Consider the following 11,314-nt stretch of genomic DNA (forward strand, 5'->3'; position numbering starts at 1 on the left):
ATTACCCCGGCAGAGGTGTAGTTCCTGGGGCAGGTCGAAATTCGAGTCAAGGAGGGGCAACTGGCAACAGGACAAGGGCAGGCAAATCCTGGCGTATTTTCTTGCAGTTTCATGACCGTCTCCCGCTGCTAGAGTCGGCGCCCGAGCCTAGAAGCGCAGCAAAATGGCGCTAATGCCTGACCGCCTTCCTGCTAGAACTAATTAACCGCCTGAAGGTAAGGCTTCCGCGACTCGCTGCGGCCCTTGCTGAAATTTTCGGACTGCAAGAAATATATCCCCCCCGCCGCCTCGACGAACTGCAGCTATCGGCACAAAGCCAATCTTTCAATCTTCAGCCTTCCCTCGTTTCCCGCCACGCTGAACAGATTGAAGATACTGCCCGTCATGGCGAGCGAATCCAAGATGGACATCGAAACGGCCGAGAGCCAGCTCAAGGCCATGGAGCACTCGGAGCAGCACTACTTCAACAGGTGAGTTGGGCTTCAAGCATCCTGAGACCTAGGCGCAAAGTTATAGTCTAACATCGTGATGCAGCTACAACCACCACGGTATGAAACCCCACGAATAGCTTGCGATCCATACATAATACAGAAACTTTGCTGACTCTACTTGCGCGATTTGAAGGTATCCACGAGGAAATGCTGGTATGTAATTGTTCCCCGGCGAGATCGCCTTGCCAGCGCAAGCCTTTCGTAGCTGACCGCTCTCTGCCTACAGAAGGATGAAGTGCGGACACGATCATACATGAATGCCATCGTGCAGAACAAGCATCTGTTTAAGGACAAGGTCGTTCTCGACGTCGGCTGTGGCACTGCGATCCTCTCCATGTAAGGCGCCGCCCAACACCACCGTGCCCCTCCATCGCCCCTCACAGCGACCGCCATGAGGACTACAAAAATATCTAATTAGGCGTTATCATTGCAGGTTCGCCGTCAAGGCCGGTGCTAAGCACGTAATCGGTGTCGACATGTCGACTATTATCTTCAAGGCGCGCGAGATCGTTGCCGCCAACGGCATGTCCGACAAGATCACTCTCATTCAAGGCAAGATGGAGGAGATTGACATGCCGTTCCCCAAGGTCGACATCATCATCTCAGAGTGGATGGGCTATTTCTTGCTCTATGAGAGCATGCTGGACACCGTGCTGTATGCGCGCGACAGGTATCTTGCGAAGGACGGCTTGATCTTCCCCGACAAGGCGACCATCTTTCTGGCTGGCATCGAGGACGGCGAGTACAAAGACGAAAAGATCGGCTGTGAGTCCACCCAATATAGGCGCTATGGTTCGTAAAAGCTTACTGACTTGAAATTGTTCAGTTTGGGACAATGTCTACGGTTTCGATTATACCCCCCTGAAGGAGACGGCTCTATCAGAGCCTCTCGTCGACACTGTGGAGATGAAGGCCGTTGTTACTGACCCAACCAACGTCCTCACCCTCGACCTTTACAAGTGCACAACCGCCGACCTGGCCTTCAGCATACCCTTCGAGCTGAGCTGCCGGCGCGACGACTTCGTGCATGCCCTGGTGGCCTGGTTCGATATCGACTTCACCGCCTGCCACAAGCCGATCCGCTTCTCCACCGGCCCGCACACCAAGTACACGCACTGGAAGCAGACCGTCTTCTACCTTAAGGACGTTCTGACCGTCCAGCAGGGCGAGGAAATCCAGTGCAGTCTGCACGTACGCCCCAACGAGAAGAACCGCCGCGACCTCGACATCAAGCTCGAGTACCGCTTGGAGACGCAGGACCCGACGCGAGCCGCAGAGGGCTCATGTCTGTACAAGATGTGCTAGTCGCCAACGTAATCGGCGGCGAGTCTACTGAGTTGTTATTGGATTCCTCCATCTGCGAGGCGTTTGAAAGCAAAACTCTACGTGCTAGAGGTAACGAAGGCAAATGTGGACAGGCGCGGACAGCTGGGGCTAGCAGAGGGACGGCGTTTTTTTATATTTAAATCATCTTCTTATTTTCCCTTGGGTCACTCAAAAAAGAAAGTCCGCTTTACGGGAAAGGCATTTGATGGGAGTGCGGACTTAGAAGGGGGCGGTTTGCGACTTGTGGCTCCACCCCTTTTCCTTTTTGTGTTCTGCATGCATTGCATAGAGAGAGACGTTACGTGACGGCGAAAAAAAGAGGGTGTGTGAGAAAGAAAGAGAGAGCAAAAAGGCATCATATGTGCGAGCCGTACTGCTGTATGGCATTGAGACGAGATACCACGAAATGCATCTTCCATGTCCACAACCGAAACCTCCAGTTTGGTCTGAAATTATGAATATGAGCAGGTTGCATGGAGAATTTCATGTCATATTTCTCATAATGGCTATCTCTATCTGCCTGTATCGAATCCTGGACTGTCAGTTTCGTTGCGGGTCGTCAGAAAAGAATGAGTATCTAAGGGCCGCTCCCGGTAAAGGAGCGTCCCCTTTCTCCGTATCTCCAAAGACTTTCATTACAAGATGATGGTTAAGCAAGTGCGCCCCCGAAACTTTTGGGTTCTGGATCCGCAATCCTGACATGTCTGGCCGCGCATATATCACACTCCGTGATTTGGCTCACAAAAGGGGATAAGCCGCCATCTGCGCCGCAACCTCGGCGGGTAGAAACCCCGGCCTGCCATTGGGCCTGCCCTACAGACCGCCACCGTAGTTTTTGACAATGCGTGCAACCTTGGATGCCAGCTCGTCAGCCTCAACGCGCGTGGCCGCCTCGGCGTACACACGGCAGGCGTTCTCTGTGCCGGACGCGCGTGCGAACGACCGGCCGTTTGTGTACTTGTTGACCAGCTGGTCGATCTCGTCCTGGGCGCCGGGAGGGTGCGATAGACGACGCTCGGCATCCGTGGTCTGGAATACATCTTTGTCTCCGACCTCGACACGGACGAGCCGGTTGGGTAGGTCGGTGTATGTCATGGCCCAGTCGCGCAGCGTCCAGCCCTTGTGCGCTAGGATCACCTCGACCATCAGCATGTCTGATATAGCGTCACCAACGGTCTGGTTGATCAAGTCGGCAACGGCCGAAAGGGTCTCGAGGGCATCTTTTTGTGCCGGTGATTGCGGCTCCTTCTTCTTGAAGGCCTGGACGGCGTCCTGGGAGAAGAGCACAGTGCCGTGTCCATTGGCCTCGAAATACACGCCTACATCGAAGTTGCAGGCGGCGTGATGTAGGTGCTTGACACCCGTTGGTGTACATACAACCGGAAGGCGCAGATGCTGCTGGATGTAGTTTGTGCTGGCACCGTTGGCATAGGCAGTTTGCACGACGCCAATCCGCACATCTTCCTCCAGACCAGCACCTCGAACAAGGTCCGCGATGAAGGAAGCAGCCAATGACGAGATGCGATCACCGTCGAGCATAAAGAAGCCCGATTCAGGGTCGTGCCAGTAATAGATCAGTCGGTCGGCATCGCCGTCAAGAGAGCAGCAACGAGCACCAGGAACAGGCTTCGGCGTGGGTGGAGCTCGCTGCTTAGTCTTGACGAAGTCGGCACCACACTGCGAAGAGTCAGTATTTCGAATATCGGCGCGTAAAAGGCTCTAGGCACTCACATCGAGGTTCAGGACCTCGGGCCGGAGGACATCATCATTGACAACCTTGACATCAAAGGACACCTTGTCTTTTGGAATATACTTGAGAAACTCGGACAGCTTCGGTCCACCTACACCATTGGCACAGTCCACGGTCAGGGGTCCGTCGACTTTCCTGCCCCGTAGGGCACGAACGAATGCATCTGCAAACTTCTCATAGTAGCCAACCTCGCTGACCTTTCCATATGACTCCGGTGTACCCTCGGTGTTGGTGGCTCGTGTGAGGTAGTGCAGTTGCGGTGTTGTAAGGATCTTGTAGTCGACGTACTCGGTACCCGTGGCCTCGAAGGCGTCGGCAAGAGCTCCGACGAGCTTGTGACCGGAAGGTCTAGTGTCCCGTCCATAGACAACTTTGCCGGCCGTGGTAACATCAATCTTTAACTGGGCTGCCAGAGCCTTATAGGTGTCGACCAGCTCCTGGTCGGTCGCACAGTTGACAAGCTTGGTAGCATAGCCTTCCCACTCCTGCTCCAACATCTCACCCATGGGGTCAACGATCTTGACCCCATTGTCGGCGGCGGGGTTGTGGCTGGCGGTGATCATGACACCAATCGTCTGACCGCCAAGCTTACGGCTCCGGAGAGCAGACAGCAGGCCGACCCGGAAGGCAACGCCCTCGAGGAGGTCGGCCTTCATCCGAAACCCCGCAGTGCCATACTTGTAGAGCTGCCCGGCCTGGAGGGGTACAATGGGGTGCTTCTGGGAAGCGGCGATGATATTCTCGTCTGACGCCATCGTTGCTTAGACTGGGAGGGGAATGGGTCGAAGTGGAAGAGTCAAAGCCAGGAAGGTTCAGACGGAGACGGCAGTACCAATTGGGCCCTTTTAAAGGCGCACGGGAGTTGATACGGACGGGGATGGAGGGATCAAGCTTCCAGGGACAGACGCCGTTGCCAGGTGCTCAAACGGCGGCCTCAGCCCCTCGTGTCACCCGTGCATTGCCCCGCGATGACCCAGTTAACCCACCCCACCAGCAGTGAATCAGTGATGCAAACAACCTGCAACTTACACTAATTAGCGCCCTTCAGAACGTTATTATTAGTACTGGAAATACGAAGACTACCTAGGCAGGACCCCAGCCATCACATGACTGATCACCTGCCGCCGCGACTCATTCGTGGCCCCCCTGCCAACACTCTGGACGCGATCAGCGCGTCATGGAACAAGACTACACCATACTCCCCTGCGTCTGAACCCTCATCTGCCGGAGCTCTGTCTCCCTGGTGCTGGCATCGAATTGCTTCGCGTCTCAATTTTGCTGTCTCAAACTTGCAACCTCGCCAGTCTAGCTTACAATGGCTGACGGCTCTGCGAATCCATTGCTTCTGGAATGGGTCAAGGAATGGTTGGACACGGCCCGAGAGCGGAACTCCAAAGGAGTTACAACATACCGGCATGCGTATAACTCGTTGAAGGCCTGCCCAATCACTTTCACTCATCCCTCAGAATTACAGCAGTTGAAAGGCTTTGGCCCTAAGCTCTGTGACCGACTGACGGACAAGTTGAAGAAGCATTGCGAGGAAAATGGCCTACCCATGCCGGAGCACCCTGGCCTCAGAAAAAGGACGAATTCCGGAGACAATGACGATGAGGCTTCCGGTTCTTCAAGGCCTGCGAAGAAGCCTCGGAAGGCGAAGCAATATGTGCCGGCCTTACGCTCGGGTGCATATGCGTTGGTCTTGGCCTTGTCGTTCATGGATGAGGATGCACCGATGGGAATGACAAAGGCAGATTTGATAGAAGCGGCCCAACCTCATTGCGACTCGTCCTTCTCGGCACCAAGTGATCCAACAAAGTTCTACACAGCTTGGAACTCGATGAAGACGCTCATACAAAAGGAGCTCGTCTATGAGAGAGGACGGCCGTTAAAGCGCTACGCGTTAACTGATGAAGGGTGGGAAGTCGCAAAGCGCATTCGACAAACAGCAGATACAACCCAGACCCGACTTGACGAACCCAGAGGAGATGTCCCAACAATCCGCATGCCCTTGGGACGCTCAAATTCTCCAGCGCAGCAGCCAGTGATCCTTGATGATGATGATGATGATGATGCTGATCCAATTCCGCCAGGCCCACAGCAGCAGCAAAGCGAATTTGAAGATGTCGTTTCTAATGGTCCCATGGTTTCTGACGACTCTGCTTTACCCACATTCACACCCATACGGCTCAATCCTGGCACATTCACTGTTCACTTGGTTCTGGATGTGCGAGAAGTCCGTGCGAAGACCGATCGCGACTATATGCAGGAGGAGCTTAACAAAAGAGGCGCCAAGCCCATAATGCGCAGTCTTGAGCTGGGAGATGTGTTGTGGGTGGCGAAGTGTCACGACCCCGATCATATGCGGCAATTCGGGGCCGAGGGCGACGAGGTAGTGCTCGACTGGATAGTCGAACGCAAGAGGCTGGACGATTTGATTGGAAGTATCAAAGATGGCCGCTTCCACGAGCAGAAATTCCGCCTCCGCAAATCAGGAGTCAAAAACGTTGTCTATCTCGTCGAAGAAATCTCCATGGATGCAGGCCACTCCCAGAAGTACGAGGAAGCTGTACAGTCTGCCATTGCGTCAACTCAGGTGGTTAACGGCTATTTTTTGAAGAAGACGCAAAAAATAGATGACAGCGTCCGATATCTCGCTAGGATGACTGCGATGCTGAAGAAAATATACGAGAGCAAGCCGCTGCATGTGATCCCTACCAAGGTTCTCACTGCGCAGAACTATTTGCCCTTACTTGCTCATCTCCGCGAGCAAGATCCGTCGACAAAATATTACATCACTTATCCCGCGTTTGCGTCGCTGGTTTCGAAATCAGACATGATGACATTGCGAGATGTCTACTTGAAGATGCTGATGTGTACGAAAGGGGTAACAGGTGAGAAGGCGTTGGAGATTCAAAAACGATGGAAGACGCCGTACGATTTTGTCAAGGCGTTTGAGCAGTGTGGCTCAGGAGAAGCCAGCAAGAAGAAGAAAGGAGAACTGGTATCGCAGCAGATGGGCAATCTTGTCGGAAGGAAGAAGATCGCAAAAGCGCTCAGCCAGAAGATTGCTGAGGTTTGGGGTGATGCATGATACCCGGGCAATTTGCTCCTTGTGAGCCACGGAATTATGGTATCCTTGCGCCTCTATTTTGAATGAGTATAGCCTATTTTAGATAAAGGAACATTATGAGTTATGACCGCCTAAACTCTGAGCCACGATATTTTGCACAATCTTCTCCAAAAACGGAATCGAACCGCCCTCAGTGCTCAAACCCTGTGAGCCAAGGTATCCAATCATGGACTTCTCTGCATACTTGGCCATCATATCAACCTCGACATTGACGGTGTCACCAACCTTCTTCTGGGCAATGACCACCCGCTCCTGAGTGTAGGAGATCAGCATCACCTCCCACCAGCCCTCACCATCATCAACCTTGGTGACAGTCAGGCTGGTGCCGTCGAGCGCGATGAAGCCCTTGTACACGACGTAGCGCAGCACATCCTTGCTCGAGGGCTTGAAGCGGATAGTGATGGCATTGCCGTCCGGCGTCATGGCGGCGATCTCGGCCGTCGTGTCCACGTGGCCCTGCACAAAGTGGCCGCCCATGCGTGTGTCGGCGCGCACGGCCCGCTCCAGGTTGACGTGCGAGTTCTTCTTCAGGCCGCCCAGGTTGGTGATGCGCAGCGTCTCGGGCGCCACGCCGACGGTGAAGCTCGGTGTCGGCTCGAGCTTGTACGTCGTCACCGTCAGGCAGACGCCGTTGACGGCGATGCTGTCGCCCAGCTGGACGTCCGACAGCAGCTGGGAAGTTCCCGGCAGCTGGATGGTCAGGGATGTGCCGCCCGTCTCATCGTGCGGGTTGAGCTCCGCGACGACTGGATCCATGTGAGTGAGTGAGCGCTTTCAAGCATAAGGAGCAGCAGCGAGCCTTACCTCCGATCTCTTCCACGATTCCCGTAAACATCTTCACGCTTGCTTGATCAGACGTGGATTGAAGTAAAAAAGAATAGGATCAATGAGGACAATCTTCAACCACCAAGAATAGAGCCCGGCTTTTTCCCTGATCAAGCAAGTTGGATGTAGCTCATCAACGGATCGGCAGGGTTGCGGGGCATGTCAGTATATGCCGGCTGACGTGCGTTGCGCTCCCGTAGTAGCATTATAGGGGCGGGTTCCGACCCGCTGGAAGCTTCCTCTATAGTAGCGCATTTTGCGTCATGTTTAATCAGCAGCACAACGACGAATTGTAAGCTTCGGCGTTTACACATTCGAGCATGCCCATCTAGATTTGGCGCGGGACTCGATCTAAAGGGAGCCCATTTGCATTATATACCCCGATGCATTAAGCTCTGCGGACGAAAGCAAAGAATTGGCATCTCGTAACCTGCCAGGATCCTCACATTCAGCTTCCTGTGGTAGGATCGAAGCACGTAAGTGAGTCACACCTTTCGTCAAAAAGACTAAGACGGAGGCGGAAGCTCGCATTCACCCACCGGCTTGTGAATTCTATGGCGGTATGTTCGTGATATCTTACTCTGTTTCCGATCTGTCGGATCTGGATAGAGTGCCGAAATTATAAGTAACCATGCCTCTCCGAGATTCTGTGACTATTGTCTGAATCAAGACATGAGTAACTACAAAGGCAAGACAAAGTTTCTACCCGCTTTAAGCCGTGCAAAATGTCACAAACCCAAGACAATTTCAGGCGGATCCGCCAGGCCGATCTCACGGACTTGGATGCCATCACGGATGTGCTCATTGCGGCTATGCAGGAGGATCGTGACTGGTGGAACTATCGCTTCCCTTACCGCCATGAGTTCCCGGAAGACCACCGGCGCTTCATGGGGCTACTCGTGAGAACATGGCTGGAGCCGGCCAACGATGACTGGGTTGTCTTCGTCTCGGAGACGCGTGCGGATGATCAGGGGCGACTAGACCCAGACTTACCCTTCAAAATCGTCTCTTATGCCGCTTTCGACATCTCTTATGTGAACTTCAGGAAGCATGGACCAAGGTACAAGCCGCAAAGTCGTAAGTATATGCGCACAACTGCATTTTATATAGTCGTGATTTATTCTTTTGTGTTAGCATAGCTGACCCGACAATCGCCACTGCTTAGCGAAAGACGTCTTGCAAGCTGCCGGGGTAGCGAACAGGAGAGATGCCAACCCAGCACATGGCACAGCTCTCAGTGAGAGTGCTCAAGCTGGCCAGAGACGCTACCTCGCAGCCTACACGACAGAGCATATTCATCTGCAAGCATTGGGAACACTCGCAAGGTTTCAGCGGCGCGGATATGGCTCCGTTCTTGTCCGCTGGGGCATGGAGCGTGCAACACGGGATGGCGTGGTAGCCACCCTCCTGGCAAGCCCAATGGGTCGGCTTGTGTACCCGCGGTTGGGCTGGGAGGAGCTGGCCGAAGTAAAGGTACAGGTCCCGGGAGAAGAGGAGCACACATTTCTGTATCCGATGGTCTATGATCCTAAAAAGCGTGCTGTCTAGAACATGTTTGGGAGGAATTACATCAAATCCATACTGCTCTATCCTAACAGCTTTCTCTATCCTAGCTTAGTGTCTAGGAGATAGGCTCATCCAGGTTCAGAAATATCATACACTTTCGGAGATCCTGCTCTAACACACGAGTGCTCCTTTGGGTAACAATCCCCAGTTTCCTCCACAAGAGCACTTGCGCTGCTGCGCCAACACGAATGTAAAGCCCGGCCGGGTTCCCCAAGCATCTTCCATGATTGAGGCACAGCGCACGCATCTTCTCCACTGCGGTGATTTAGTATTGGCGGCAGTGTTCTCCTCGAGACCATCAGCCTTGAGTGCTGTCAGCTCAACGCGCTTGAACACATCGATGTATTTTCCCTTGGCCTTCTTCGCAGCAAGGCTTCGACGTTCGTCCTCGACTTCAAGAAGCTCAAAGTTAGCGAAGAAGAGGCTTGCAGGGTCCGTATTGTTGCGGAAATTTTTAAGATCCGTCTCAAAGAACTTCTTGATGACAGGCAGGAAGCTGGGCTGGGGACTAGCAGCCAGCAGCAAGTTTAGCTCGCAGTGAATCTGGGCTCGCTTGACGGCGGCATCGTTTGCGCCAGGCTTCGCCCCTTGTGGTGGCTGCTTCTGCGCCAACCCTGCGAAAGAGGTTTGGTATGCGCCACGGATCTCGGCGCTCAGGCCCTGAAGGAGCTTGTCGAACTCTTGAACTTTGATGAGCGATGATGTGGTGTAGCGCTGCATCTTCAGGTAAGCGGTGTGTAAGGTCGACGTGGTTCTGATAGCGGCGTTGTTGGGGTCTGTTGCCGTCTGCATGGCGTGCTTGTTCTCGTAGTATTGGATTGCACGGTTAGACAATGACTCCAGATGTAGGAGTCGCCTACACGACGCCGAGAGGAAACCCCGGGTAGAGGAGCAGAGGATTAGATGTAAAGAGACGTCCTTCTTCGATTGTAGGTATGAGGTCATTTCAGAGAAATTTGCAGGATTTAGGAGAGCCATGAACTTTGGATCATCCAGAAGATTGAAAAGGGAGTCCGTAAGCCACGATAGAAGGTCAAGAGCCCATTTTGCGCAGCCAGCAAGGGCATCGACAACCTCTAATACAGACATTAGTAATGGATTTTGTTAAAAGAATACCTGAGAATCGTACATACCGGGCTCGTCCAGAGGGCTCAGCTTCTCCTTTAAATTGATCGGAGTGTTGCTCGCAATCGTTATGAGAATAACGATATTGCGGACGTTGAGAGCAAGCATTGCAAACTTGCCAGCAAAAGTCCTTGGCTGGAACTCTCCCTTGAAGCCAAGATGGTTCAAGACACTAAGGCAGAGCTGTAGGTGAGCATTTCTTACAAGTTGGTCATGATGTGCTTCTTCAGAGTAGTCCACATTGATTTTAAGCATGCGAACAATCTCCATGATCCAGTCATAGGAGAATCCTACTAACATTAGTGAGGGAGGTGTTTGCGGGAATTAAAAATACATACGAGGCTTGTCAGCAAATGTGCGAGCCACTGCCAGGATATCATCATAATGAATCTGCTGGAAAGCAGCTGTGGCAGCAGCGACTGTTAATCCCGCGACAATCGATGCATATGAAGCTGTAAGACGTTAAGAGGTGTTGATACTATTGATTGTCGAAAAAGTACTCACGATCTTGCATGGATGATCCGACTTCTTGCAGTGGATAGCGCATCCCAACCCATTTGACTTTGCCATCCTCGCAAATCTGAACAAATGAGCAATTGGTGGGCGAGAAAGCGACCTGAAGGCCTGCACAATCGCAATCAGTATACAACACATCTCGGGATATCTCAGCCGACACGTACATGGATTCTCTTCCGCGAATTGAAAGCCAACTTGGTGTAATGTCATGATCGAGTTTGTGTTGACTTCATTATAAATCTCGTTCATCGTCAAGCGATCTCGATACTGTACTGTCCCGTCGCTGAAAGCAAAGCATATGACCTTGCCCAACTGGATGGTATGAATCGATATGATCACTTTATTGATGACAATTGATTCCAGTTTACGTAAACGACTTAATTGCTAGGAATGCGTCAGCGAGCAGTATGACATCTCGTGGGAAAAGCTCATACCGGTGGTGTTGTGTTACTTCCTGTCCTCGAACCGAGCTGTTCAAATGCAGGATGGAGCGTTTGATTTTGATCGATGAGAATCTCCCATCGGTCCACGATACTCTGAAGCTCCTGATTGTATGGCGAACCAGGAGCCGGTACGTGTGATCTC

General features: G+C 52.7%; 5 protein-coding genes across 5 annotated transcripts; 2 read left to right on the plus strand and 3 right to left on the minus strand.

The window, feature by feature from the left end:
* Positions 1 to 638: 638 nt before the first annotated feature.
* UCRPA7_7599 (putative hnrnp arginine n-methyltransferase protein) lies at positions 639 to 1,796 on the plus strand (the record flags this gene model as incomplete). The annotated part of the gene is made up of 4 exons (XM_007920127.1): positions 639 to 644; positions 718 to 827; positions 925 to 1,256; positions 1,318 to 1,796. The coding sequence occupies 4 exons, from the start codon at positions 639 to 641 to the stop codon at positions 1,794 to 1,796; spliced, it is 927 nt and encodes a 308-aa protein (XP_007918318.1).
* Positions 1,797 to 2,630: 834 nt separating this feature from the next.
* UCRPA7_7600 (putative phosphoacetylglucosamine mutase protein) lies at positions 2,631 to 4,322 on the minus strand (the record flags this gene model as incomplete). The annotated part of the gene is made up of 2 exons (XM_007920128.1): positions 2,631 to 3,494; positions 3,549 to 4,322. The coding sequence occupies 2 exons, from the start codon at positions 4,320 to 4,322 to the stop codon at positions 2,631 to 2,633; spliced, it is 1,638 nt and encodes a 545-aa protein (XP_007918319.1).
* Positions 4,323 to 5,404: 1,082 nt separating this feature from the next.
* On the plus strand, positions 5,405 to 6,658 carry UCRPA7_7601 (putative crossover junction endonuclease mus81 protein; the record flags this gene model as incomplete). The annotated part of the gene is made up of 1 exon (XM_007920129.1): positions 5,405 to 6,658. The coding sequence occupies one exon, from the start codon at positions 5,405 to 5,407 to the stop codon at positions 6,656 to 6,658; it is 1,254 nt and encodes a 417-aa protein (XP_007918320.1).
* Positions 6,659 to 6,751: 93 nt separating this feature from the next.
* On the minus strand, positions 6,752 to 7,532 carry UCRPA7_7602 (putative riboflavin synthase alpha chain protein; the record flags this gene model as incomplete). Its single annotated transcript, XM_007920130.1, has 2 exons — positions 6,752 to 7,443; positions 7,502 to 7,532. 2 exons carry the CDS (start codon positions 7,530 to 7,532, stop codon positions 6,752 to 6,754), a joined length of 723 nt encoding a protein of 240 aa, XP_007918321.1.
* A 1,667-nt stretch (positions 7,533 to 9,199) lies between these two features.
* Positions 9,200 to 10,513, minus strand: UCRPA7_7603 (putative mediator of rna polymerase ii transcription subunit 16 protein; the record flags this gene model as incomplete). Its single annotated transcript, XM_007920131.1, has 2 exons — positions 9,200 to 10,164; positions 10,222 to 10,513. 2 exons carry the CDS (start codon positions 10,511 to 10,513, stop codon positions 9,200 to 9,202), a joined length of 1,257 nt encoding a protein of 418 aa, XP_007918322.1.
* Positions 10,514 to 11,314: the final 801 nt, after the last annotated feature.

The sequence above is a fragment of the Phaeoacremonium minimum genome (genome assembly GCF_000392275.1).
Source record: "Phaeoacremonium minimum UCRPA7 unplaced genomic scaffold PA7_03_scaffold_541, whole genome shotgun sequence".
NCBI lineage: Eukaryota > Fungi > Ascomycota > Sordariomycetes > Togniniales > Togniniaceae > Phaeoacremonium > Phaeoacremonium minimum.